The sequence below is a fragment of the Ciconia boyciana genome, chromosome 11 (assembly GCF_034638445.1).
Source record: "Ciconia boyciana chromosome 11, ASM3463844v1, whole genome shotgun sequence".
NCBI lineage: Eukaryota > Metazoa > Chordata > Aves > Ciconiiformes > Ciconiidae > Ciconia > Ciconia boyciana.
This window is the reverse complement of record NC_132944.1, coordinates 5035919-5062009: the sequence shown is the minus strand read 5'-3', so window position 1 is coordinate 5062009 and position 26091 is coordinate 5035919. Positions and strand designations below refer to the sequence as shown.

The window sequence follows — 26091 nt, the reverse complement described above, 5'->3', positions numbered from 1 at the left end:
GGAAAAAAAAAAGTTAATTTAATTTGCTATCCAGGCAGTAGATAAAAGCTGTGTTTCCCCTTGCTGCTGTAATATTACTCACAATAATGTTAATAGTTGCATACTATAACTATTTCAAGAATATAGGCCCTGAAAAAATTAGTGACTGACTGGCGAAGGGGCAGAGAAATAAACTGCAGAAACGGATCTAATGTGATTCCCAGAGACTGACCGACCATACCAGGCTTCTTAATTTTAACAGGCAAGTAGTAACACAGCGGGCAAGACAGCAGATTTTTACGCCCGTGTCAAAGATGACTTCACTGCTATGGCAAGGGAAAATCATGCAGTGTGAGGCCTGTCACACTTAATCTTTTGAGACAGGATTGAGAACAAGTCCATAATGGTCAGCCAGAAAGAAGGCCAGCGTGCGTTTGAGGCACTTCCCATAGAGTGCACTGTGTCAGTTTTTTCCTTTAGTCCATTTATTTTGAAAAAACAACGTGATGATCACAAAGCTGCTTGTGGGCCTCGGTCTGTTAACCTCTTCTGCGTTGAAATTACTGCGCTTCAGTAGTAGTTGCATGTTTTTCATTTGGAGAAAGTTAGAACTTAAAGTAAGGGTGTAGTATGCTGTTAGAGACCAGGATGCAATTACTGGCACCCTGCTCTTGTGCACTGGCCTCCAACGCTGCTGCGGAGAAGAGCTGTCCATCAAGGGAACGCCTGGTTTAATATGGTACTCTGGGCTGGCAAGAAGAGCAGTTACCATTGTAAGGAGCTAGAACAGATATAGCCAGAGCACATTATAACACTCTCCATTAATATAAGTATCCTACATTTTATAGTTTGTCTCAAAGATTTTAGTTACTTGCTGGACTGAGTCTCTTACAGAGTCGAACGCTTAGTGGTTTAAATTGCTGTAACTTCACTGAAGTTAGCGGGGTGATGGTGACATACTCCAGTTGTGGGGATGTTCATTTATATCTAGGACATAAATTTATGGTTTTGTTTTTTCTTCATAAGCCATTGTGGAGGATACTCCGAGGGTCCTTCTTGCCCATTCACGCTCCAGGGGTTATTGGCACTCTTTCTGTAAAATGCCAGTATTTTCAAAAAGATGCTAACCCAGTGATGTTAGAGAGTCAAGTAGACATGATACCACAGTGTGGGCCTAAGTAAGCAGGACCATCTCAACAATTTGACAAATACAGACATAAATACTAATTTTGATAGATGATTGTTTTTTATATCCTTGGCTGCTTAAATTGTAAAAGACTAAACTTTCAGTTTAAAAAAGCCAATGAAGATTCTCTGGTAAACACAGTTGTTTTACTAAGTTACTTGAAACTAGACCTGCACATCCTGAATGTTGTGAGCTGCCACTTTTCCCCAGCTCACAGGGATATGTTACGTGTCCTTTACGGGTTCGCAGGGTCGTAGAACATTGACCTCTTAGAAAACAAACTTGCTAGAATCAAGATGTAGAGATTTGTTTGCCTCTTTCTCCTGTATGTGAATTATGTAACCTTTTTTCGACACAATAATATTCACCTCTATAAAACAGGGACCATTCCTGTCCTCAGTGTACAAAATCTTTTAGGGTCCCTTAATAAAAAGTGTTAGATTAAATGCAGATGGTTTCTGTAAATTGTTACTACATTTCAGTTCAAGGAGCTGGTTAGTCTTGTAGTGGAAAACCTACAAACCTTATCAGGGTAAATCTCCTACTTACTCTAATAGATACTAGACAATTATTGGCCATTGGACTACTTAATGTTATTAAGTCTTGAAAATGGTAAATAACTATTTGGAAGTCTTCCAGTACGTTTCTTTATATTGTAAACACAAACCCAATATATGGCTCATGTAGCCTTTTCCACCACTCCTTTTTTTTCCCCATTACCATTAAAAAAGTTTCAGGTGATATGAGAAAGGATTTCATTTTAATGTAAGCGACCCCCCCTCCAAGCTATAATTTATGATTTATAATTGAAACAACTGTACATTTGACGTAAGGCTTTGTAAATAGGTTAAAACAAACAAACAGAACAAAACCCCCGTGAAGGCGACGAGAGGGTAAAGAGCTGCATAACACATCAGAAAATAATTCTTTTTTGATATTGCGAAAAATACTATCTTTCAAGACGTTTCATAAAGAATTAGTAACTGCATATGTTAGAACTGCACGTGTTTTATGCTAAAAAGCAGTTTACCTTTGGTTTTAAATTGAAAAAAATTGTAGAGAGAAGGGCTTTAAAACAAATACCATTCTGAAAACTCTCATTAGGTTTTCAGTTCATCCTTGACAGCCATCTAACACAGAGACTTCAGCTTAAAATGTCATCCGCAGGTTTTAGTCTATAAATACTTTGGCCCACTAGCCTTCTAGCACGTTTTTATTCCTGTACTAATGATAGGAGGCCACAGCTAACCCAGTTGTATAATCTGCACTGCCCTATTTGTGAAGATGCGAGCCCTAAGTGATCCAAGTTGGTGTAGCAAACTGTTTTTCTCTCCAAGTGCAAGAGTCGTCGTCACTTCAGAGCCAGTACTGTTTGTACAGTAGTTTGCCGCACAGAGGGCGTGAATCGTCTGGTTTGTTAGACGAGTTCTTTAATCTTTTTCTTTTTACAATGGAATGAAATATGGGAAGAGCTCTCTCTGCCAAGATTTTTTGACTTGATACGTAGCTGTCATTCTGTGTTAGAGCTGACAAGGATCACTTCTTGATCGTACTGATCACACTTTTTGTTTAGGCACATGCAAGCTGCACTGCACTATCTGTTCGTGCGCTTGTGTGGTGTTGTGCAGAATGTTTTCCCTAGCCTTGCGATTTGCATACTCAAAATAAAATTTTTAATAAACTGCTCTGTGTTCAACATTTGCTCTAGTTTCTGTGCAGCCCATTTGTGCATCTGAGCTCAAACCCCTCAAAACCAGTAGCAGTTGGAGAAAAAAAAGGCTTGCGAGGACTCAGCAAGAGATGTGGTTAACTAATGTGTTGGGAAAAGGAAATACTTCTTTGTAGTAAGGTTATTTTCACTGAAATAAATGGAATTGTTTGAGTTTGTAGTTTAAACTCCAGATTGTCAAGAAAATGATGGGCTCCATACCTGATAGCTAAATGCTTTTTGTCTTTGCTACATACATTTACTTTCCTATTTTTACTATATGTAATGACCTTTTCTATTTTTTTAGGTTTCAATAGACAATATTTTTACAAGAGAAGGTGCACCATTGTACTTCACTAAAATACTCTTCCCCCTCTTTTTTCTTCATTTTGATGCAAATCCACTGTTTTTTAGATTCCTCTACCCCCCCACCCCAAAGGCATTTTTTTTTAATTAGTGAAGTAATATCCCTCCTGTTAAGCTTAATGGAAGATAAGATGCTATATATAACCAAATGCTGCCTTTAATTGAGGCTGGAAAATTATTTGCTATCTGACATTGGACTTTGCGTAGCCAGACTGTCTTCCAGAAAAGAGGTCATAAATAGGAAGCTCCAAAATGATAATTATAGTGAGTACAATTAGTTTCTATTAAGAGTTGTACCATACAAATTGAAACTTTTTTCTTCATTGTGCAAAGTGCTAAGAAAAAAGGAGGGAGTCGGTTAAGCAGGAAGATTTTCAAAACAAAAGTCCCTGCTTAAACTACCTTTTGCGATGAGTTTTGTATTTCCTTGATATTCCTATAGTCAACATATAGGTAGCTTAGCTTGATTTTGAACAGCAAGATAATTTCCTCTGTTGTTGTGGACCGTGGAGTGTTGCATTTGATGACTATTCTTTGATGAGAAACAACAGATCAAATATTTGAGGTCTTTCACCAGCCTCTTGCTGTCATCTTTCCCCGTTAATGAACCACAGCATTTTCAGACATCTAACTGTGAGGTGTTTCAAGCAGTCAGCTCTGCGTGAATCCGCAGTGAGAGCGAGGTTGATGAAAAAGGAGGACATTTTGCATACAGATTTCCATTCATAAAGAGTTCCTAGCAGAAAGCACTGGAAGTCAGCTAGAGCACTGTATTTTCCATGCTTAGAAAGTTGTACTTATGTCCAGAAATAAAAATGAAAGTAAAGACAGGACTGAAAGCTTCTATTGTTTGTCCCTACAGTAGATTAAGGAACAAATTCTGTGGGGTTATAGAATTCAAGAAGAATTTGAAGTACTGCTTTGACAGACACAAAAGGATATCCCTCACTGCCTGAAAGCAAACGCTGCCTATTTCATTGTGCTTCTGATTAATAAACAGATTTAACTGCATCAGCTTCTCCAAGTACTGGGGTGGAAGAAATCAGACATTCAAGGAGTCTCTGCTTTGCTGGATGACCATTCCATTACTTCATTATTTAGACTCCTGAGGCTGCTTAACAAAATACTTGCCTTGAAAGGGTTTCATTTTTTATTGTTTTAATTTTTTGTATTTTTATACATTGCCCTTTAGTATGTTTGCCTTTGTGGCAAGTAAATAAAAAGAAGTGGTAAGTGAGCCATCATGAAACAGTGACAGTAAATCTTAACAGAAGAATAGGTGCTACCTGCTATCCTTTTGGTGCATGCTTTAGAATTGACTGCATTAGTTTCGAAAGCAGAGTTTCCCAAATCGGATTCTTTAAAAAAAAAAAAAAGTGAGCTAGAATCTGTCAAATTCAGGGTAACAAGATGCTGAGAGAGATGCTAGCATTTGTATTTCTCAATATAGTCATTTGCTCTGAAAGCTCTTGAAAATGAGGTAGTGAGAAATTGGCAAGTATCCATACTGCCCGCTTTCTTATATTCATGCATATGGATACCAGAGGCTAGCCAAAAATCTAGGGGGAAAAAAAAAATATTCCTTCTTAATCCGTCTGAACTGAATTACAATCAGGTTTCCAAAAAGGCTGCTTTTATTTTGTTGTTATGATAAAAAGAAATTATGAAAATATAGAAAATACTTGAAAAGCTAACTGAACATAATTTTCTGCTGATCGTCACAAAAGTACTTATTTTTCTTAAAATATATTGGAAATGGGAAGTCTGATGTTAATGATGTTTTGTCAGGCTTAGCCTGATACTTCCAAATCAGCTAACTAGACAAAGTAGTAGATTTTTTTTTCCCTTACACACAATAAAAGCAAGTTTTGATTCTGAGTTCACACTTAATAAAGGCATTACTAACAGTGGTCTGATTTTATGCACTGATATTAAAATGTTCATCTTTATTAACAATTAACTTGCTGCTTGGAATGATTTGGGCATCAGCCATCGTCTTGCAGAATACAGAGGGCGGTTTGCAGAATCAAAATATGTTGCACACAGGCACTGAGTCTTCCCTGTTGAATTTAAGCACGTGACCCCACTCTTTTACTGTAGGTGATATACGCAATGACTTGTACCTGACACTAGAGAAGGGAGACTTTGAAAGAGGTGGGAAAAGTGTGCAGAAGAACATTGAAGTGACCATGTATGTGCTCTATGCGGACGGAGAGATCTTGAAGGTAAGTGCTTATTTCCCCTGAGCTTCAGCTGCCATCTGCTTCTCCATGGACATGTTCTCTTGGTTTGGTGTCTCTGATGCAAGGGACGTGCTAAACTAAAACTAGATTTTTTTTTTTATTTTTTTTTTGGCTAAGTTTTTAAACTATATATTATGATGAAGGAAATGGTCAGTTATAGATTTGAAAGAATTTGGAGCACTTCCCCTATATGGGAGTAGAGGACTTGGAGAAAATATTCATAAACTGAAAAGCTTACGTAATTTCAAAATGTGATGTCAATGGCTATCGTAAAAAGAAAATTTAGAGTAACTGTAGTCAGAACTGAAGAGTATATGACAAATATCTAAAATGAAGTAATGTGTGTCGGACAACATAATGAAATTGAGAGACTTTTAAATCTGGGTTGTTGGAGTTATGGTACTGAATGTCGTTTTGGAAAATAAATTTGAGTAGCCGTATTTCCAAGATCTTGACTATCACCCTGGGATGGCTCCATTCCGGCTGTATGGTGATATTGAATGATTTTCTTTCTTCCTCTGTTCTTGCTTTTAGCATTATTGAAGAGAAGAAAGTAGATACGTCAGCTTGGTGTGGGGTGGGAGGGTGTGAGGATAGAGGAGTAAACGGAAAGTATTTTGACATGAACATCAGTCAGAAATGGAGAAATGGCTGCATTAAAATGCATTAATCATAACTTTTTTTTTACCTCCACTGCAATAAAATGGCCTTTGTAGCCATTATCGTAGAAGCGTCTAAACACCAAAGTGCTTGTGTACCAAAGTCATTGCCACGGTGTGGTTTTTTAATTGAAAGGAGAACTTTTCCTTTATTACTACAATTGCTTGTGATTTCATGAAAAGTAAAGTATCTCTCTTGTAAGGAACTGGGTTGTGCTCATAGCTGTTGCAGGAAGATCACAATCCTTTTCTGTTTAATTGCATTAGGCATACCTTTCACATTGGGTGATATATTTTTAATCATCGCTTTATTTCACAGCGGTCTGCCAAAGACCAGTGTAGGTCTTTACCCTCCAAACTGCGATATCAGCATCTTCACATGCTGATGTTCATAATGGTAGCTAATTATACTGTAACTGTGGCTAATGATTAAGTATAAAAGCCATATAATTTCTAGACTTTATCAGCCTTAACTACTTCTGTGGTTTTGGTTGGAATGGTCATTCACAGATACTAAGTTATCTTTTTCTTACCCCTGCCTGTTATTACTACTGTAACAGTGCTTCAGGGCTTTACGTGGGATAGTGGAACAGATATGGTACAAACAAACAAAGACTAGTAAAAGGGAGTCAGTCTGATTAGGAAAAAATCAGGTGAACATTTGTCATAAAGGAGGGACTTTACATATAAAGGATCTTTTGTGTTTTTTAAATTTAAACCACATATTTAAAGGAAAATCTTTATACCAGTTTTTATGTTCTTGCTCCTCTGTATAGTTGCAGTCAAAGCAGCAAAGGTACTTTGTTTACATCAGGGAGATCTTTGGTTCATGACATCTAATGATGCCTAAGGTCCATTGTATTTCAAATATGCAGACAGCAGAATTTTTCTACATAGGGAATACTCAAAGGTATAAGCTCTCATATCTACTGAAAAATAAGTAAAAGGGCCATCAAGGACAACAGAAGTTGAACTCTCCTTCCCTTTAATTTGAGCTCCTTCTCACTGCTTAGGTACATTTTTGTTGTCTCTTAACTGCAAAATAGAACTAGAAAAATGACATATAAAACTGAATATCAGTTGAACTGAATATAGAGGCATAGCTCAAAAGTGCTAAATGACAATTTGAAGGAATAATCACATGCACGTAAGAGAAAGAAGCAGCTACTTAGAACTGAGTTTGCAAACTAATCACGTCTCCTCTGTTTTTGTCGCTGCCATAGTTTCTACATGATCTAAAAATCCTGCAAATTCATCTACCAAAGTTAAAGCAAATGAGGCAACCATCTGGAATTACTTCTGACTTAGTGGCTTATCTTACCATTCAATGGTAATGTCCTTGTCCTTGTAGAAGACAATTGACCCTATTAAGTGTATATGGCTGCACTAAGTCTATAGAAATGCCCTGAAAATTATAAGGATTCAGCTCCATAAACTCCAGATTTCCAGTTTGTCTCAACTTTCAGAATGCAGATTTCAGTCGTAAAATACAGGCAAAGTTTGTGCTCAAAACCTTCCCCATGCTTCAGGTGAAAAGCCCTGGGAACAAAGAACTCCATCAGTTCTAACCATCCCACCTGTGCAATGGGTTTGGGGAAGTCTAGGTATCCATTTACCTAAAACTTAACACCAGTCTGTTAGTCCGGGTTATTTTAGTATGCCACTAAATGGATACTGGTTTACCTTTTATATTAAGAATTTGGTTTTAAACCCTAGATGGCTTATTTTTCACTGCAGCCATCTGGTTTATGTAATCTTCGGTATGGATACCTAGAGCAGTGTGTGGTGACCTGCTGTTTTCCATTAGGAGGGAGCTTGCTTCACCCAAAGACAGAATATAATTTCATTCCTAAATGAAGCAGCTGTAAAGAGGCTGCTAGATCAGGACTTCCATTTCAGTCATTCAGCATAATCTAAAAGAAAATACTAAAGACTGCGACAAGAGGAGCCTAATAACATTTTAATATACATGTTAAGAATAAGGCGTGTGTTGGATAGGGCTTGGTGCAGTACTGATGAAGGGAATTGCTTTGTTTGGGTTCCCTGTCCCCTGAATGATCACTTGCGTGACCTGAGGTTGCTTTCACAGTCAAGTATAGCTATTTTCTTTCTTCTATTTCGTCTAGATATGACATGAATTTAATAACTTTCAGTAGGTGATATAGTAGAGAAGCTAATTAAAAACTCCAGTTCAAGCTTGCAACAGTATGGGCAGAACACATAGTTCAATCATGACCCCAAAACACTACTGTTCTTGGTTGAAATATCCTTTACTGTTCCTGACCTATGGCCTTTCCAAAGCAGACTGCCAAATGAGAAAGCGTGTGCTAAGTTACACAGTGCGGTGGGGAAATTGCCACCAAATTTTCATCTGATACTAGAATAGAATCTCTAAACTTTTCCTGACCAGCAGCACAATCCAAATCTGAATTATGCCTTTGTGAAGACTTTAGCAGAACCATACGCAGCGTTAATGAGAATATTCCGTCTATTTCAAATCCTTCCTGGTGTTGAGTATAGCTTGGTCCAGAAATAGTCCTCTTGAAAGCGGTGAGATTATTCCCAGGATACAGTGCTGCTCAAAATGAAAATGAGTATTTCCTTTTCAAAATGGTCTTAGTCAATTGTTAGTATCTTTCAATATAGTCTGAAAAATAAAAAGCCTTGACACATTTCTCACTCTTCTTTCTGTTTCAGTAGCAGGAATATCTTATTAATTGCAAGGCATACCTTAAATGATAAAATTATTACCTGTTACTTTGTCTAGTTTAGCTTCCCTTGCTTGCCTCTGCCCTCTAATTCACCTGCGTATTTGGGTCTCATGGTAACTAGGTGTACAGAGACTAGTTTCATGTTTATATTTTGCAGATTACAATTCAGAATTAAAGATTAAACAATCCTCCTTCCTCAGGCTATAAATGCGTAGAAACTAAGTTAACAACCGGAAGGAAAGACTCTTCACCTGTTCATTTATTTAAGGTTGATAGCATGAAACCGCATTCAAAGACTGACCATGTGTCTGCCAAGGCAGGTAATGTTTTGAGGCAACAGAAAAAAGCTGACATTAAAATTTTAATTTTTACTGTATCTTACAGAAGAAATACAAATACTATTTTACTTTCTCCTAAGAACCTAATGCAGAATGAGGTTTCGGAATTGCTGTGTTGAAGCCCAACAAGTTACTCTTATCACAAAATACAACTGGGATATTGCAGGCGTTCTGTTTTTTAGTACTGCCACCACTGCTCTCACTCCAGCCTATTATCTGCAACAGTTAATTCTTGTTGCTGTATTAAAAAAATCGCCTTTATGCTGGGATTGTGGCACATACCGTATGGTTACTAAGACTTACTTGAGAAGACTGAGTTTTGTGAGTATATGCTACAGTCACTCAGTTTGGATTAGAGCCTTTGCAGTCAATCTCTGCCCAGGGAGGCTCTTCTTGTATTGAATCCCAAAATTCCAGAGAACTTGTCTTTCTTTTTGGGCTTCTTCACAAATTCTTAACTTTTGCAAAGCCAGAAGAATATTACCACAGGCCAAACTAACTGGGTCTGGTTAATGGAATATAATTGACTTGATCGTTCCTTGATTACAGATGAAAAAAATCAAATCAACATTGTCGGTATTTTCTTGGAACAGAATTAGAGATGCCTTGGGGAAATGACCGGTAGTTGTTTTTGTCATGATGCTGTTCCATGTGGGTGTTTTTACATCAGAATTTATATTGCATGTGTCGTTCTGGGTCTGCTTAGCTTCTGTTTCTTCCTGGATTCATTACCCGTAGAGGTGCTAAAAGTGAAGAATCTCTAAGCTGTTTTTTTTCTGCATGGTTTTATAAGATGTCCTATCTTTTGGATCTCTTTGTAAGTGCTAGGTCTAGAACATGGGTTAGTGCTTATATAAAAAAATGTGCTTCCCGCTCCATGTCTTCATTACAAAGGACCTTTTACTGTCCTTATTTCAGGACTTCAGTATTTCTCCTAACTTCCTTCGCTCATGTTCTGACTAAGGATTTCTAAATAATTTTTAGAAAACTAAAATATTTCCTAAATAATATCAATTCATGTTTTTCTTCATCTCTATTTTGAGAATACATAGATTGGTCAAGATCTCTGAGCTTTTTATATCTAAAAGCAGAAATTTAGATCCCATTATGTTTTTAGTTGATGACTATTCAACAGAAATTCTTTGTTACTGCTAATGAAGTAACTCGATCAGAATTTTCTGGAATACTCAGTGAGGCTGGATGGTTGTAGTTTCAAAAGCCAACATTTTTAAGAGCTTGAAAAGTTCAGGTATCACTTCTGAACTGGGATAATGAAGCAGAAATCTGATTAAATGATATTTTCAGAAAAGTCCAATATTACAAGTGATGGGCCCATTAGGTCCTTTTTTTTTGGACTCATCTTTATATATTTGGACTTACGTGTTTATCGTATCTATTCTGTGCTCGAGAGAAAACTTGGCTTAAATAATAACTTAAATAATAGCATAAGATACTGGAATTCATCCAGTATCATAGGTCTCCTAGCTCATCCTTTGACCCAAAACACAATTTAAAGGTCTCTTCAAAAACTTCAGATTTCATTGTGCCTGAGTTTCTGCTTCTGACTCTTCCTTTATGTCTACGGAAAGATATGAATTATATAAAGGTTATCACCATGTAATAAAATGACTCATCTGTAGTGATGTGATGTCTTTTAATTTAAACTGTTTTCTTTTGTTCCAGGACTGCATCAGCCTGGGCTCAGGAGAGCCGAGCAGGAGTGCATACCACTCTTTTGTCCTTTACCACAATAACAGCCCTCGATGGGGGGAAATCATCAAGTTGCCCATCCCTATAGACAGGTTCCGTGGGTCCCACCTCCGGTTTGAGTTCAGACATTGCTCCAGTGAGTGCAGAATATAACCAAGAGAAATCCAAAAAAGCTGAGGTCTCTCCATTGTCAGTTTATATTTGGATGAGGCTGTTACTGGGTGGAAAGCAGGAAAGGGGTGCCAACTTACAATACAGTGAAGGTGTACTGCTAATTAGCTGGTTGCTACATTTATTAAACAGCACATTATAAACATCGGGAACAGTCAGTGCAGGGCAAAACATTTTGTAGATGTTCTCCCCTGCTGTTCTTTTGCTGTGTTTTCCTGTAGAATGGTTTCTTCACAGCATGTACGTTTTATATTTTACTATGATCCTCCTGTTTGTGTTTGTTTTGAGGCTTGTTGATCATTTGCAGAGAATTAGACATAGTATATGGTATGTTGTTTCTTATGTAGCCTGCATGCTTTTTGTTAGGCGTGCAGAGAAGTTAGTGAATAACCTTGTGGTATATATGGATGGACGGAATATGTACAAATATGATTCCTTATTTCTATCTCTTGCTACAGCAAAAGACAAGGGAGAAAAGAAGCTCTTTGGTTTTGCGTTCACTCCGTTGATGAGAGATGATGGCACTACCTTGTCGGATGATATCCATGAGCTTTATGTTTATAAGGTACCAGTTCTTCTCTGCAGGCTTTTCACCTACTCATCTCTACTTCGGTTTAAATAAGTATGGTCATTACATTGTCTTTTTTCCCCCTCATTAGAAGTATGTGAGGAACAGATTAATAGTAGTTTCAAAAGTCTATAAATTCCTGATCACATGACTAGGCATGGATACAGCCTTCTATTCTAGGTACAGCTCACCTTTTCCCTTCAGATAATGATGATTTACTTTCTCTTAATACTATCCATTTTGAATTCAAACATACTAGTGTTTATGAGCATTCAGCAGTTTTACCAGCCTATGGCATTACTCTGTACCTTTGTATTACGAAATTATGCTGTACTTCAAATGCATCATGTTCCAATGCTTCAGCTTGGCAACCCTGTAGCAAGGGCTTTGGGGAGGGTTGTTTAGTGGTTTTTTTCTTCCTGCTGATTTACCTTGGTTTATTTCTTCAGTGTGGTTTTCAGACAGCAGCACTAAGTTGTACAGTTGGAAGATCGTGATAAGTTCTGTAAGAGTCAGTGGGTAGGAGCCCACACTTGCTAGAGCTGGGTCTCTTTTGTGTATGTACAGGCCCTGAAGGTGGTAAGCACAGCTTTTTCTTAGAAGTGTTTTTGTGCACCCAGAAGGTCAATGAAAGTACTGTTAGGCAATTGCTGTCAGGGTGTGAGTATGTGGAACGAGAGAGACTAGGTACAATTCCATTTCTTGTCCTGTACCTGCAGTGCGATGAGAACAGCACATTTAACAATCACGCGCTGTACCTGGGGCTGCCTTGCTGCAAAGAGGACTACAATGGCTGCCCCAACATCCCTTCCAGCCTCATTTTCCAACGCAGCACCAAAGAGACCTTTTCAGTCTCCACGCAGCTTTCTTCTACCAAACTGACCCAGAATGGTAAGTAGCTGATCCTTCAAAATTGCTCAAGGCAACAAGGATTATGAAAGAGAGAGATAAGATGGGTATGCTTGTGCTCTGTTTATTTTACTAAAATACTCCTTTGTTATGATTTCTTCATATGTATGCCTTTTTTTTTTTTACTAACACTATTGAAATGCGCAGAAACTGTTTCTTTGAGGCAATAAGGATATTGACAGATGGCAGAGAAAGTACAGACATTACTGTGAGTGCAAGAGAAGGGTAATATGTTAAAGTGAAGTTAATTTTCACTAAATGATGAAAAACAAAAAATTCAACATTAGCACTTCTACACAATCCAAAGTTTGTTTTGTTCAGCTTCTACAGAGTTACTAATAAAAATTTGTTATGGCAACGTCCCTGAAGCATGGGAAGACAAAAGTGGATTGTCCACAGTGCAGTGTCAAGTAACATAGGGAAAAACGCAGTCTTTACTCTTTTTAAAGTACTTTACCATTCCTCCAGTCATTTCCTTGTTGTTAGTATTGGACTTACTCCATATTTTCCTTCTCGTTTTCCCTTACTTATTTTTTTTTCTGAGAAGTGTGACCTGCAACAAGAGCAGAAGTGTAACATGTAATGAATCTCTGGTGGGTCTGGGGTTGCCATTCTTCCCTCTGCATATGGATTCTAGCTCTTTCTCTCACTGTTCTGCAGTGGATTTGCTTGCCCTGCTGAAATGGAAAGCTTACCCAGATCGTGTGATGGATATTCTAGGACGACTGAGACATGTCAGTGGCGAGGAAATTGTTAAGGTACAACATGAAATAATAGTCTTTGGATGTGCCTGTGATAGCAAGTGAATTCAGACCTGCATTCCACTTCCAAATGTTCCCTCTTATTGCACTTTTTGATTCACGCTATGAATTCTCAGAGTGTATGAATTGGGATTTTATTTTGACATGAAACTGAACAGGAAGATACACTCCAGAAAACTAATGGACAGTTAGTCCTTAGGATCAAAGTAGAGCTAATCCTTAGTAAAATTCCCTCACCCACATGTGCTGCGAGTATCAGGTCCTCAGCACCAGTTGTTCCACTCTGCAAGCCCACTCCTGTTGAGCCACACTGCTTGCTGATGTAGCCATAGCCGCTGGTAGTGGTGTTTGTGCAGACGTATCTGTTCCAGTAGTATTTTGTAAAGGACATTCTCTGAAATTGCGTAAGTGTGGTTGGTCATTTCTAGAGTGAAGAAAACAGAGCTGACTCAGAAAACTTGGCCTTTTCAAACAGCCAGTAGAGTTGATCTGCATTTCTGTTTTGCAAATGTGTTCCAAAACGTCTGTGTAGAGGAGAAAGAAATGTGAAACCTTGAAAGTTAAGTTTTGCTCAGTGGCCAGTGAACCATCCTGCAAACCCATTTTCCTGTCCCAGCACTGTGAAGTGGAGCTGTTGCCTGGAGTACCAGTTGCTCTCTAGCGTGTCTAACCTATCAGTAGTCTATCTCCTAATCTGATAATTTTGTCATGTTTTGTAACCACTGTTGCTCTACATGCCAGTCCTTTGTGTGACCTGAACTTTCTTAGGTCAAAGGAACTTCAAAATGCGTTTGAATACTTGTGGTCTCAGCAAAATAGTGCATTCCAGATATCCCTCTGATAATTGTAGGTGCGCTGAGAACTCTTCCTAGAATTTATTTCTATAAATCTAGAAGTAAAAGGAGATAATTTGTAATGGCAAACAACCAAAGAGAAGAAACCAAAGAGAAATCCCATCACTTAATTAGTAGTTTGTGATTAAAGCCACTTCACTGTAACTCATGTGAATGTTGCCATATCTTGAATGTTAATGTGCCAGGTATCTGGTTTTTATAGTGAAAAGCATAAAAAGATATGGATTAAATTATTCCAAGGGGAGAAGTAATTGATTCCCTCCCTAAATCAGCTGCCTTTTGGCAGTGGGATATGAAGAACAGAATGCAATAATTCAGAAAAAAAGAAATTTTATCCTTTCAGAGACTTCATAAATTGTTACATTTTATTTCTTGTTTTCCACATCAGAAATTTAATTAGGATAGATTAAAAAATCATCAGAGAATGCACGGTTGACTTGATCTTCGGCATTCTTCTTCACAGTCATCCTTTCTGAGGACTGTGCTTTCAGGAAAGAAAATCACTGAATGGTCAGCATTCAGTAAGCCGCAGCGCTCTGGATGAAAGAAACAATTGGCAGTATGTAACCTGACCCAATTAATGCTTGTTATAAAAGCTTTGCTTTCTGTCATATAACAAAAGTTTTCAATACTAAACATAATTTGGAGCACCAGTTAATGTGCTTCCAAGTCTTCAATTTGATGACGAACAGTGTCTGATGCACTCTGATGATATGAGAATGAAAGTAAGTTGTTTTGCCACTGTTGTTAGGCAGCACTTTTAGTCAGCTTACAGTGAAAGGAACACTCAGTTATATTTACAAATCAGGCGTGCGGTACGTGTTTCTTACTCTTTGTTTTCCTGTCATTTTTGTTTAGAAATATTCCTTGTAAAGAGAACAATTCTTCTTAGTAAAAACAAGTGAAAATCTGTCGCATCATATGGATGAACCTGCAGTGGTTTGTCCTTGGCAAGTGTTTCACAAAGATATCAACATGTATGAAAGAATTAAAGCAGGGGGGAAATAACATTCTTTTGAATACGATTGAATTTGAAATTCTTTGTTTATTCATGTCATTTTAGTTCCTACAAGATATTCTGGACACGTTATTTGTAGTTTTGGATGACAACACAGAAAAGTATGGTCTGTTGGTCTTTCAGTCTTTGGTAAGCTGCTGAATTGTTACTTTTCTTTATCTCATGGTCAGTGAGTTTTAAGTTTCTTATCATGTTGCTAGTATTTTACTTCCATGAAATACGAAATACTCAGCTGGATCCAGCCTTATGTTTTCTGTAGTAATCTTGGGTGAGGAGGGCAGGGATAGCCTCAACAGATCCGAGGACAGCAATATTTGCTGTCACTTGGGAGAAGCAAGCAGTAACATCTGATAACACAACTACTGACTGTTTAAAGAAACTCATGTATTTCATTGTTCCTTAGCTTGTGTAACTTGTTTATAGACACCTAGCAACAATGTGCAATTTCTTTTAGTGTGGGATTACTTTTTCACCTCCCACAGGTATTCATCATAAATCTGCTGCGTGACAGCAAGTATTTTCATTTTCGACCTGTGATGGACACTTACATTCAGAAGCACTTTGCAGGAGCACTGGCTTACAAGTAGGTTTTGTTCATCCATCACTTCAAGAGATGGTATTAGCAAGCTTTTGAATCACGTCACCATCAGAATCGTAACCTTCATGTTAGCAGTGGTTTTCAAAAGCAGAACTACTCAGATGAAAGTTTTCCAGCACAGTTATCGAGAAAAGCTGCTGAATGTCACCTGTGGCTAAGAATGAGCAGACTTGGGAATTTATCTTGCCTTTCTGAACCGGCAAATCTTACTTTCTTTTTTCTTTTTTTAACGGAAGAGACACTGTCACTTGGCAGCAGCTCATTATCAGTCTGCACTAATGAGCTACCAAGAGCATATACGTTTCTTATCTTAAGGATGTTGGGTTATAAGACTTGTGTGAAAGCTTAGAGAGCTAATTGTAATTTCCTCTTCCAAAGTAAACAGGTATTCACATAAGAAGGTGTTCTATTTGATTACAGTAAATGTATAATTTCAGTAGATCAGAAACTTAATTTTCACTGTCACTTTGAAGATTCTGCCTTATTTTCTAGTATTCTTTTTTGAGTTTTGCATCAGAGAATAAGACAGATTTTTGAAAGCAGTAACAGTTATCATTCAGGATGTTGTCTTCCTTTCTTTTAGACCATTTATTTTGTATATTTGAGCATATTCTATCTTTGGCCACAATAAACTATTAAAAATAGCTTGTAATTGGTTTTGATTGTTTTAAGCCATTCACAGTTTAGTGTCATTAAAAATATATATATTAAAAATATTCTGTCAATGGCAGGTAAAAACCTGTAGATACTATACAACACTAGAAGGCATAGTCCATGTTCAGAGGGTAAAAAGGTGTTCTGCTTTGTGTTAATTATCACCTCTTTCAGACAAAACAAATTATTTTTGGTAGTCTGCTGTCTGAAATAAAACATGTTTTTAATACAACTCTTTAAATTAGTCCAAATAGTATTGTGTACTTAGGAAAATAGATGCATGTATTTTCTTTGTGATCTTAGTTTCTAAAAACTTCTTACTTAGAAGAGATCTGGAATTTCTTACCAAAAAAAAAAAAAGTATGTTTTGGTCTTAAAAGTATGCCTTTATCAAAGCTGTCTCTTTAATAACATCTTTTTGATGTTCTCTTAGTGTTCCTCATGGTCTAAGTCAATTACAGAGAAGAAATTATTTTCTGATTTTGAAGCTTAAATAAATGTATATATTATGTAATTCAGTAGCTAGGACACTGACCACTGAAATGGAGTGAAATGAGACTATTTTATAGATTTCTCCCTAAAACCAAAAAGTTTGGTGCCTGACTATTTTTAAAATAGTGCTGAAGGTTCCTCTTCTTTTCACTGTTATTTTCAGAGAACTGATCCGATGTTTGAAGTGGTACATGGACCGTTCAGCTGAGCTTGTACGCCAAGACCACATCCAGGAAGCAATGAGAGTATGTATTCAATAAGAGTATTTGTGTGTCTCTGCCACCTGCGACTACAAAAGGGCCAGGGAAGCTGTAAATAAAGTCAAGAGTAGTCTGGCACTGACTTCTTATTTGTTTAACCAGAATTTTTTTTAATATTTTGCCAAAATTTTAATTTTAGGGGGAGATTCACTCTTGTGCAGAAAAAAAATGGAAGAATTGTGTCTCCTTCAGTCCTTGTAAAGCCCTATGGAGAACTTAAGTGGGACTTATAAGGAGTATATACGCACTGACTATTTATATATGTGGTCTACACCTTGCACTTCAAGAAGCAGTTATTTTAAATGTATTGGGCACAGGTGCTGTGGATCAAAGACATGCTTTTCATTTCTGGCTGTGACACAGCTTCATTGTATTACTGGTTGAAGTTCTGGAGTATTTTAAGAAGCAGATAAATGAGCCTTTAACTGGATGGAAATTCTAACAACTCTCATTGCACAGGACCTGAATCACAGTTCCGTGACGAGAGAGAGTATGATCTCACAGGAGGGCACAGCTCTCTAATGGTGTACGAAACAACGGGAATATTTTTGGTGCTATTACAGAGAAATCAAAGAATAAATAAAGTATTAGTTTTACCATGTGTAATTGTAAAATGGAAAGGTAGTGTGCCAAGTACATAAATACAAGATTCCAAAATTTGCAGGAAGATCTTTTTCTTTGAGTGAATGTCCATCTGTACCTTCTTACTCCTAGGAGGCTTATGTCCAAATATTTGAGCCTGGGCACTCTTAGAACTAGTAGCAGTGGCAGAGATTAGCACTTTCCTTTTCTCACTTTTTCATGTCGGTACAAATAGGTGAAGCATCTCTCAGATGAAGCACGCACACATACATATACTCCTTTAATTTCTGGCAACCATTTGGAAAGTCAGAGGTTGTTCCTTGTAAATGTATTTACGCTTGTGTCTTGGCATACGTTTCAAACTTTATCGTGGCTTTTTCTTTCTTCTTGTGATTTTTTTGTTCTTTGTTTTGCCTCCTTTAGTCTAATTTAGTCACTATTTTTGAGGAAGTATTTTTTATTTTTTGAGAATCTGTGTTCCATTTGAATGGTATGGCGTCACCGCCATCAACTAGCTTTCAAGATGTCCTGTTAAGGTCATATCCTAATACTTAAAAGGGCATTATACCAGTGTTTACTTTGTCTTTTGTAGATATTTGCATACTTAGAAAGTTCTTCTTTGTAATACTTTTCAACCACAGATTCATAGGGAATGGTAAAAATGGGGCAAAGATGTCTTTCCAAGAAATTATCAACTTTCTCATTCTTTTTGTTTCCATCCTTGCCTTCCTCTTTTTTTGAATTACAAAGAAACCTATTAAAATTATGAGATGAGAGGAAGATCTCTAGCTGGAATGACTTCTTCTAGAAGGTTTTCTTCCCTCTCAAACCACTCATTAGTGCTATATGCAATGCAGCAAATAGAGATGTATGATACTGTCCCTATGTGGTCTGCATTTCTTGAACCTCATAGTAGTCCTCTTCAGAAATATTAAAAATATGAATGCTGAAATGTCTTTCAGCAGCTCGGTTATTCAACATGCTGTTTGTGAATGAGGTACATTCTTTCAAGGACTCCAAGGCAGCTCTTTGCTTACTGGGAATCTCAAGTGCTTGCCTAGAAAGTAGCTGTTCCCTCCGTGAGGGAGGTCAGTTTGAAGACCTGACAGCCCAAGCCTTTCCAAGCATGGGAATTATAATTACCACCAGAGTTTCCACAGACCTAACAGTGCATCCTCTACCACTGACACTGCTGTCACATCTTACTCAGACAGTTGCCTTTGCAGGTATATCTTGGAGGCCCAAATTAAGGTCTTTATCTTCTTCCATTACAGGAAAGTGACTGAATTCCTTCTTTGTTTCCAGATTTTATTTCAGGCATTTGGAGCAAGTTTGTACCAAAACCATTATCATTGCTAATGTGTCATTACTAGTACTATATTGTACTGTTGGGAATTTCTGTGGTCTTGGATGTCTTCACTACATTCCTTGCATTAGTAGTTCTTCAGCTGAGAAAACAGGATAGCTCTCTATCCCTTTTTCCCTGAAGTAGCTGTTAAATGTAGTACCCTAATGCAGGGGTTGAAATTCTGCACTTTTTTGGCTCTTGACCACCCATGTACATTAATGATGGATATGCAGGTGTCTCACAGGATTCTGATTTTTGACTTTGGCATTAGCAAGCTGTGCTCTAGACTATTCCTAAAATTGCTTACCTCCCTCAAGACTGCTCTTAGTTCTCCAAAAAACTTATATGAAACCTGGAGGAATTATAACCGAAAGGATGTCTCTACCTGTGCGAGAACATATGGCATCGTGTTGCTTTATTATGCCCTATAACAAGCTCCACGTAAGCTGCATCCAGGTACAGCTGCCGGTGCCTCCCTGGAGAATTCTGTAATGAAGCGTCCGTGCATGGCTCCACAGACAGTTTTACTTTTTCTACTGGTCATGGCAAAACTTATGAAGTGTCTCTAGGAGATGCCCTTTCAGCTTCAGTTATCTTCCAGTATCTTCCAGTAGTAGGATCACAGGTGGTTTTTTCCTAGATTGAGGAACCCACTGAAAAAGCAAGACCTTTTCTTCTTCAGGAAGTCACATCTTCATATCGGTGTTCTGGAGCTGAACCACGCAGAACATGCATCAAACTTTTTTTAGAGACTTTGAGGTACTGCATAGCATTACTATGGGGCTTTACATGAATCAGTGATACGGAAAGGGTCAGTCTTCCCAGTTGATTTCTTCAAAACCCTGAACGTTCTGAGCCATGCCAGCCAGGGAGCTAGTGAATGAGAGAGTGGGAATTACATTCTCAGCCTGCCTTTTGAGACTGGGGACTCCTCCAAATTGTTTTCTTCACCCTGAATTTAAAAAAGAAATGTCAGTCTGTTGCTTTTGAGACCAGTCTGTCTCTGGACTTACTGATTACCTCATTCAGAAATAATCACCTTATTTGGTGATTTACGTTTTCTACAGTCTCGTTTTGTCTAATACCGGAAAATTGCTGATGTAATTATAATTGTGCCACCCTGGTCAGCCTGTTTGTGGGACTTCTTTTATTGCTAATGCCTTGGACTTTGCCCTAGGTCTTTTTTCTGCTCTCACAAGACTCAAATTGGTACCTTCACTTGAACCTTTGCACTTCTTTCTTAAAACTGCATAGTAGATGCTGCTTGTACTTGAAGCAAGTATGCTGTTCTCTGGAAAAAACACCTTGACAGTAGCAGGAAGAAGTTTGCTAGCTGCTCGTGAATGGTGAAGTGGATACTCAGAGACTACTGAAAATGGCTTTTATTCACTTTGGTTAGGACAGTGAAAGAGATTCAGACCTTCAGAGCTAATCCTCTTTACATACACTGTGCTTATGATAAGGTTACCCATTCTACATACTCCAGATTCTTTCCTAAAGTAATCTTTGTGTTTCTTGAGTTAGGAAGTTGATCTGTGCTTTTTCTTAAAGCAGCTCTATACAAGGTCAAGTCATCCGTTCATACTCTGAATATCAGGTATGGTTTGCCTTTTGTTTGAATTAAACAGACTCTTCATCTCTACAGCAGATGAGTCCAGATGTGCAGCTGTACTGTCCACTGGATTTATGAATGTGCTACAGTAGAACCATCAAATGTTGTCTGAGCATAACCCCTGAAGGCTCAAGTGACACTAGTGTCTCTGAAGAGTATCTTTATCCATTAGACCTGCAGAATAACCACAGAAATTTATCCACTTTCTTACCTGTGTTATCATAGAAGCTTCTAAGTGATGCTGCTTTTGTCATAGTGGTCTTCCGGTTTTAATTCTCCTGGGACGCTGCAACCAACCACCAGGTAACCTGTGCAAGTTGAGATGTGCTGTTCCTGTATTCACAGAGTGAACATGCATACGGACAGTCAGTCGGAGAAGAAAGGAAGGTTACTTATTAGTAAGTGGAAGTTCTTTGAGATGCGTTATCTGTATGCACATTTCTCACTCCTTTTCTCGTCTCTCCTGGAGTACCACTGGTAGAATTTAGGAATTGTTTGGTTGAGAGGAAATAAGGCTATGATGCTGTTTGTCCACTTAAGTTTTGCATGTGATGTACCATGAGTCTGTAGGTTGCTGGTCACAGGTGAGTGGTGTGTGCTCACCTATTGTGTGGACGTGCTTACAGACTACATTTTTAAGAAATTTCCTTTAATTTGATACTGATACTTTATATCATGCCAAACATAATAGAAGGCTTGAATTTTATTTCACTGCACTTCTATGTCTTTAGGCATATACATGCATCATATCTGTGATTTTGTAAGTAGTAAGAGTAAGTCAAAGTTAGTCCAAGTGCTGATCTGTGCTAACAAGACTTGGTTTGTGTTTTTACCATCTCAGCCATGTGTCTGCAAACACACTGAACTCTTCAGTTAACTGCCTTTGTGGTTCATTCTAGGCAACAGTTTAGCTTGTCAAGTGTCTCTGAAAGCCTGCCATTTCACTTTCAACAGAGAATTATAGAATTTCATGCATAAATTCTCTGATTCATTGCAAAACATAATCTTCACATTAAAGTTATGAGCTTTCAGGTTAGAATTATGGTTGTCTATACCAAACCCATAAAACAGCTTGTACGAGCACTTGACTTGCTGTATTTGGTGTTAGCAGTAGAGATGCTAACCTTGAAGAGCTGACTCTTGTGAACCAATTGACCTTTGTCTGGAAACTATTCAGAAATATCAAGTGTTATTTCCTGATGAAGTTCTTCGGTGTAAGGAAGCTCCACTGGGAGACGTTTTAGTACGGAAGTATAAATAATGTACTGCCAAATTACCAAAGTTGCCATCATTCCTGAAAAAGAATGGCTGTAAATATCAGTGGCATTTTGAAATCTGTGATGGCTTTATGAGGAATTTCACATTCCCATTCTCTATTCTTAAAGCTGTAGCATTCTAAAGCTTACAACATAACATTGCATATTCGGGCATATAGTGTGGTGGCTCAAGGAGGGGCATCTTATGAATGCAAAAATATCTGATGAGGGCAAAATTTGTATTTGAATTAACTTTCAGTTTCCAAACAGTGAAGCAAGACAAGAATACTTTCCAGTGAATACAGTGGAATGTTACTGATGTTTCTGTATAGACTATGATTACTGAAGCTCCAGCCTGTTTGTTTCCTCTGCTGAATTTGAGGCTATCATCAAACTATGCATCATGTCTTCCCTTAGTCTTGCTTTAATGGTCTATCATGTTAAGCACTAAGGGAAGGAGTGAAGTCTAAATGTCACTGAAATTTAGCACATTTCAGTGTTGACAGTTGTGTACACCAAGTGATCAGAAAGGCCTTGTTGCTGTGTGGAATCTTACGTTGCTATATCAGTGTCTATGAGAACCTTTGATAGGTTGGTAAGCTTGTTAAAGACTGCATAGAACAACGTATTTTTTCTTCATTGACACTGCTGCCGAACAAATGGAGTTCTGCATAATGTCATTTACAGAATTTTAGTTAAAGGTGTTTAGGTTGGAAATTCAGACTTAATCTAGAGATGTCATAGAGGAAATTATCATTCTGCAAAAAGATCCAACTTGCCAGTCCTTCAGCATCTATCACCCATTGTGTAACGGTGTTAAATGCTGTCTTCTGTGCAGGTTATTCTCCCTCTGCTGGGTGCTCTCCAAGTTTCATACATGACAATAAAAGAAAGACACTGTAACTTGTCACAGCTCAAAGTAAAAAGAGACTCACTAGAGTACTGCTGCTTGCTCCTGTTGTGGGCTGCCAGAGGGCTTCACATGCTGCTCTTGTCATCTTCTATTTCTGCATCTGCATTTATTTCTGTTTGTACCTGTAGCTGCCAGAAACAAAGGTGAACCTTGCTGTTGTGTTCATAATGAAAAGTAGATTCTCCTTTTTCCAGGTGACCCGTCTTCTGTTCCACTGACAGTCCATTTATCTTAATCTAGATTAGCTAACACAAGTAATTAAAGGTAAAATTTGAATGAAAACAGAATAGCTTCTTCAGACGCCTACAGTCATTGTGCCAAGTAATGGGAAAACTAGAAGTCTCTTATCTTCACTAAGATTTTCCTCAAATTATGTAACTCGAATTTGTCTATTTGACTTAAATGCATACTTTTTTTGTTAGTGGGACATACTAGTAACAAAGATTATTGGTTGAGAATGGGTACTTGCCTATGAGTAGCTCTTCCTTAACTGAATTATACAACTTACAAAACCTGGTTTTCTTTCTCCTTTCTACAGCTGAAGAATTTAGTTATTATGCACCTAGAATCCTTCCTGGCTCTCTTTAAAGCTCCTTTATTTTTCTTTCTCTCTTTTTCTCTATCTTAATCTCCTTCCTCTCCTGCTCCTTAAGGCCTTGGAATATCTTTTCAAGTTCATTGTCCAATCTCGGATCCTTTACTCCAGAGCTACTTGTGGAATGGAGGAGGAACAGTTCCGCTCCAGCATCCAGGAGCTTTTCCAGTCCATCAGATTTGTGCTCAGCTTGGACAGCAGGAGCTCTGAGACTCTCATCTTCACACAGGTTTGCTATTTTCTACGCTTTAACTGGCAAACCAAAAGGCAGCTATTTTCTGCACAGGTAGTGTATATGGGCACGTGACAATTAAATGCAGGTTAGTAGAGTTTTCCCCCTCTAACAAGCTGATGATACTGGAAAGTGACGTAGCCAAGTGAAGTTATTAGACAGTAGCTTTGCACCACTTCACAGATACCAGTGAGCTGAACTGTGGACTCTGAAGAGGAAAGTGATTTGTCACATGAGAATACAATTTTTGCTCTTCACAAAAGTAAACTGCATTTTCAAGTCTCTCATTCGTGTGTCTTTCGGTTGGCCTCAAGAAATTTTAAATCCTCAATTGTAGTAGCTCAAGTCAATACTTAGGGTCATAGCAACATCACCGTAGAGAAGTTCAGTTGATGTACTCACAGTCAGATAAACTTAATTCCAGCATACTCTAAAATTACGGTCAGAATCATATGTAGCCTGACCACAAGCATACCGTGATACCCACACTCACATTTAACACATTATTTTGAATATGGCCCAGATGACTTCACGAAGACTTCCTGTGGGCTTAAGGTACTACTCAAAGTGAGTAAGGATGCTGCTAAGTTTTGTTTCGTATTTTAAAGACCACTGCACAAAATTACATACTTCTGTGTTTAAAAGTTTTAAACAGTAATGTCAAATGTGTTGTGTGTGCCTGAGCTCCGAGAATGTCAGAATGGACGACCTAGAACTTCCTGGTAATATGAAGGCGATTTGTAATCGCTAATTTACTATTTACAGATGTTTTGAACAGCTAGTGTAGTTTGCCAAAGAAGCAGTTGCTGGGAACGTTGCAACAGAAGAGTGACTCCACTGGTTAGGAAGCTGCCAGCAATGTGATCTCTTTCTTAAGAACCTGCTCTGAAAGCTGTTGAGAGCAGCTGCTCTAATCTTTTATTTACTCACCCATTAGTGGGTATAATAAGATGAGCCAGGAACATGAGAAACCAGTGCACAGAGTTTTGCAGGCAAAGTGACAGTGAGTGGAAGCAGCATCTTACGAATGCAGGCTGTTTAGGGTTCTTTGTTTTGCAGTTGTGTTGATCACAAATACAGAGGGAGACTAGATTTGAGGATGGGATTATTTTCCCTTTTTCTTTTTGTCTCTTTTTTTTTTTCCCTCCTTTCTCTCACTACGGTATTTCTTACTTTGGACTTTTGTAATTTGTAAAGCCTGTCCTTGTTTAATCTTTGAAAAGTTTGCTTTTTGTTTCCCCCTTGCCACTATGTTGCCCTTGATCCCACTTGCCCCATAGGCCTCTCAGCCTGGAGGGCAGGCGAGCGGAGCTGGGACATGTGCCCCACAAAAGTGTGGTGGTACCTCAAGGCCGTCATTTAATTCTGTAAGTAATGATCCCCAGAACTGCACAAATATTTCATCACAGATGTTCCTAGTTAATCCCTTTTCCCTACCCCAAACCCTCTTTTCCTGCATATGAACTGGAATTTAATGTTTAAGTGGCTGGTACTTTAAAACTAGGAAATGTGGAATATTTCAGTAATTAATGGAACAGCTCATGCTATCCACACACTGAAAAGACAGTACTGAGGGTGTATACAAGATTATATACGTCAGATTGTTCAGGAGAGCCAAGGAGATTACGTACTAGTTCTGGAAACCTGGACAACTGTTAAATATCTACAGAAATGCTTGAGGCCCTAGCAAACACAATTTTCTTCACACTTGTCCTCTTATCCAGGATATCAGAGAGATCTCAGTATAGTTCTTTCCAGCAATGAGATTAAAACTGATTATGTCCTTCCTTCCAGGCAATTAGTTTGACGTGAGTAATGTTCCAGCATATTTTAGGGTGTTGTACAAAAAAGGGCCCTTCAAGGAACCGATGAAACGATGTAGCTGTTCCTCAAGACGGCTCCAGAGCGTCCTGAAGAGATCCCATGCATATCCTTAGATTGCTACTGGGTATCCTAAATCACCACAGAAATCCTTCTGCTTTATAGTAATAGTTAGAAATAAGTTTAGGAAAACCTCTGTAAGGATTTGTTGGGCCAACGTTGTAATTTCACTTGTATTATCCCAAAGACAAAGATGATGACTGGATTTGTGGCTGTTAGAGCCTTCCAAGAGTACCATGAGCTATTTAAATGATTCATATTTGTTTATTTTGTTAGTACATTGTATGTATGTAGCAACAAATAGGTGACAACACCCAGGAGGCTATGTGGGGTTTTGTGTAATCTGAATTGATTGTAACAAGACAAGATGTTGAGAGAAAGAACAAGCCCAAAGAAGAAAGAGGTAAATTTATATTCAGAATAATTTAATGGGCTCTACAGTGTTAGTTTTAAAAATAACTTAGACTTTGCTCAAGGACCATTAAAG

The 26091-nt window shown here is 38.1% G+C and overlaps 1 protein-coding gene across 1 annotated transcript in view; it reads left to right on the top strand.

Moving 5' to 3' along the window:
* Positions 1-26091, top strand: part of DOCK3 (dedicator of cytokinesis 3) — a 222533-nt gene that overhangs the window by 137909 nt on the left and 58533 nt on the right. Inside the window, exons 15-23 of the mRNA XM_072875713.1 lie at positions 5340-5464; positions 10874-11036; positions 11530-11636; positions 12359-12530; positions 13209-13306; positions 15227-15310; positions 15664-15764; positions 17089-17170; positions 23550-23720. Of these exons, the coding sequence (XP_072731814.1) occupies positions 5340-5464; positions 10874-11036; positions 11530-11636; positions 12359-12530; positions 13209-13306; positions 15227-15310; positions 15664-15764; positions 17089-17170; positions 23550-23720 (1103 nt within the window). The remainder of the gene's footprint in view (positions 1-5339; positions 5465-10873; positions 11037-11529; positions 11637-12358; positions 12531-13208; positions 13307-15226; positions 15311-15663; positions 15765-17088; positions 17171-23549; positions 23721-26091) is intronic.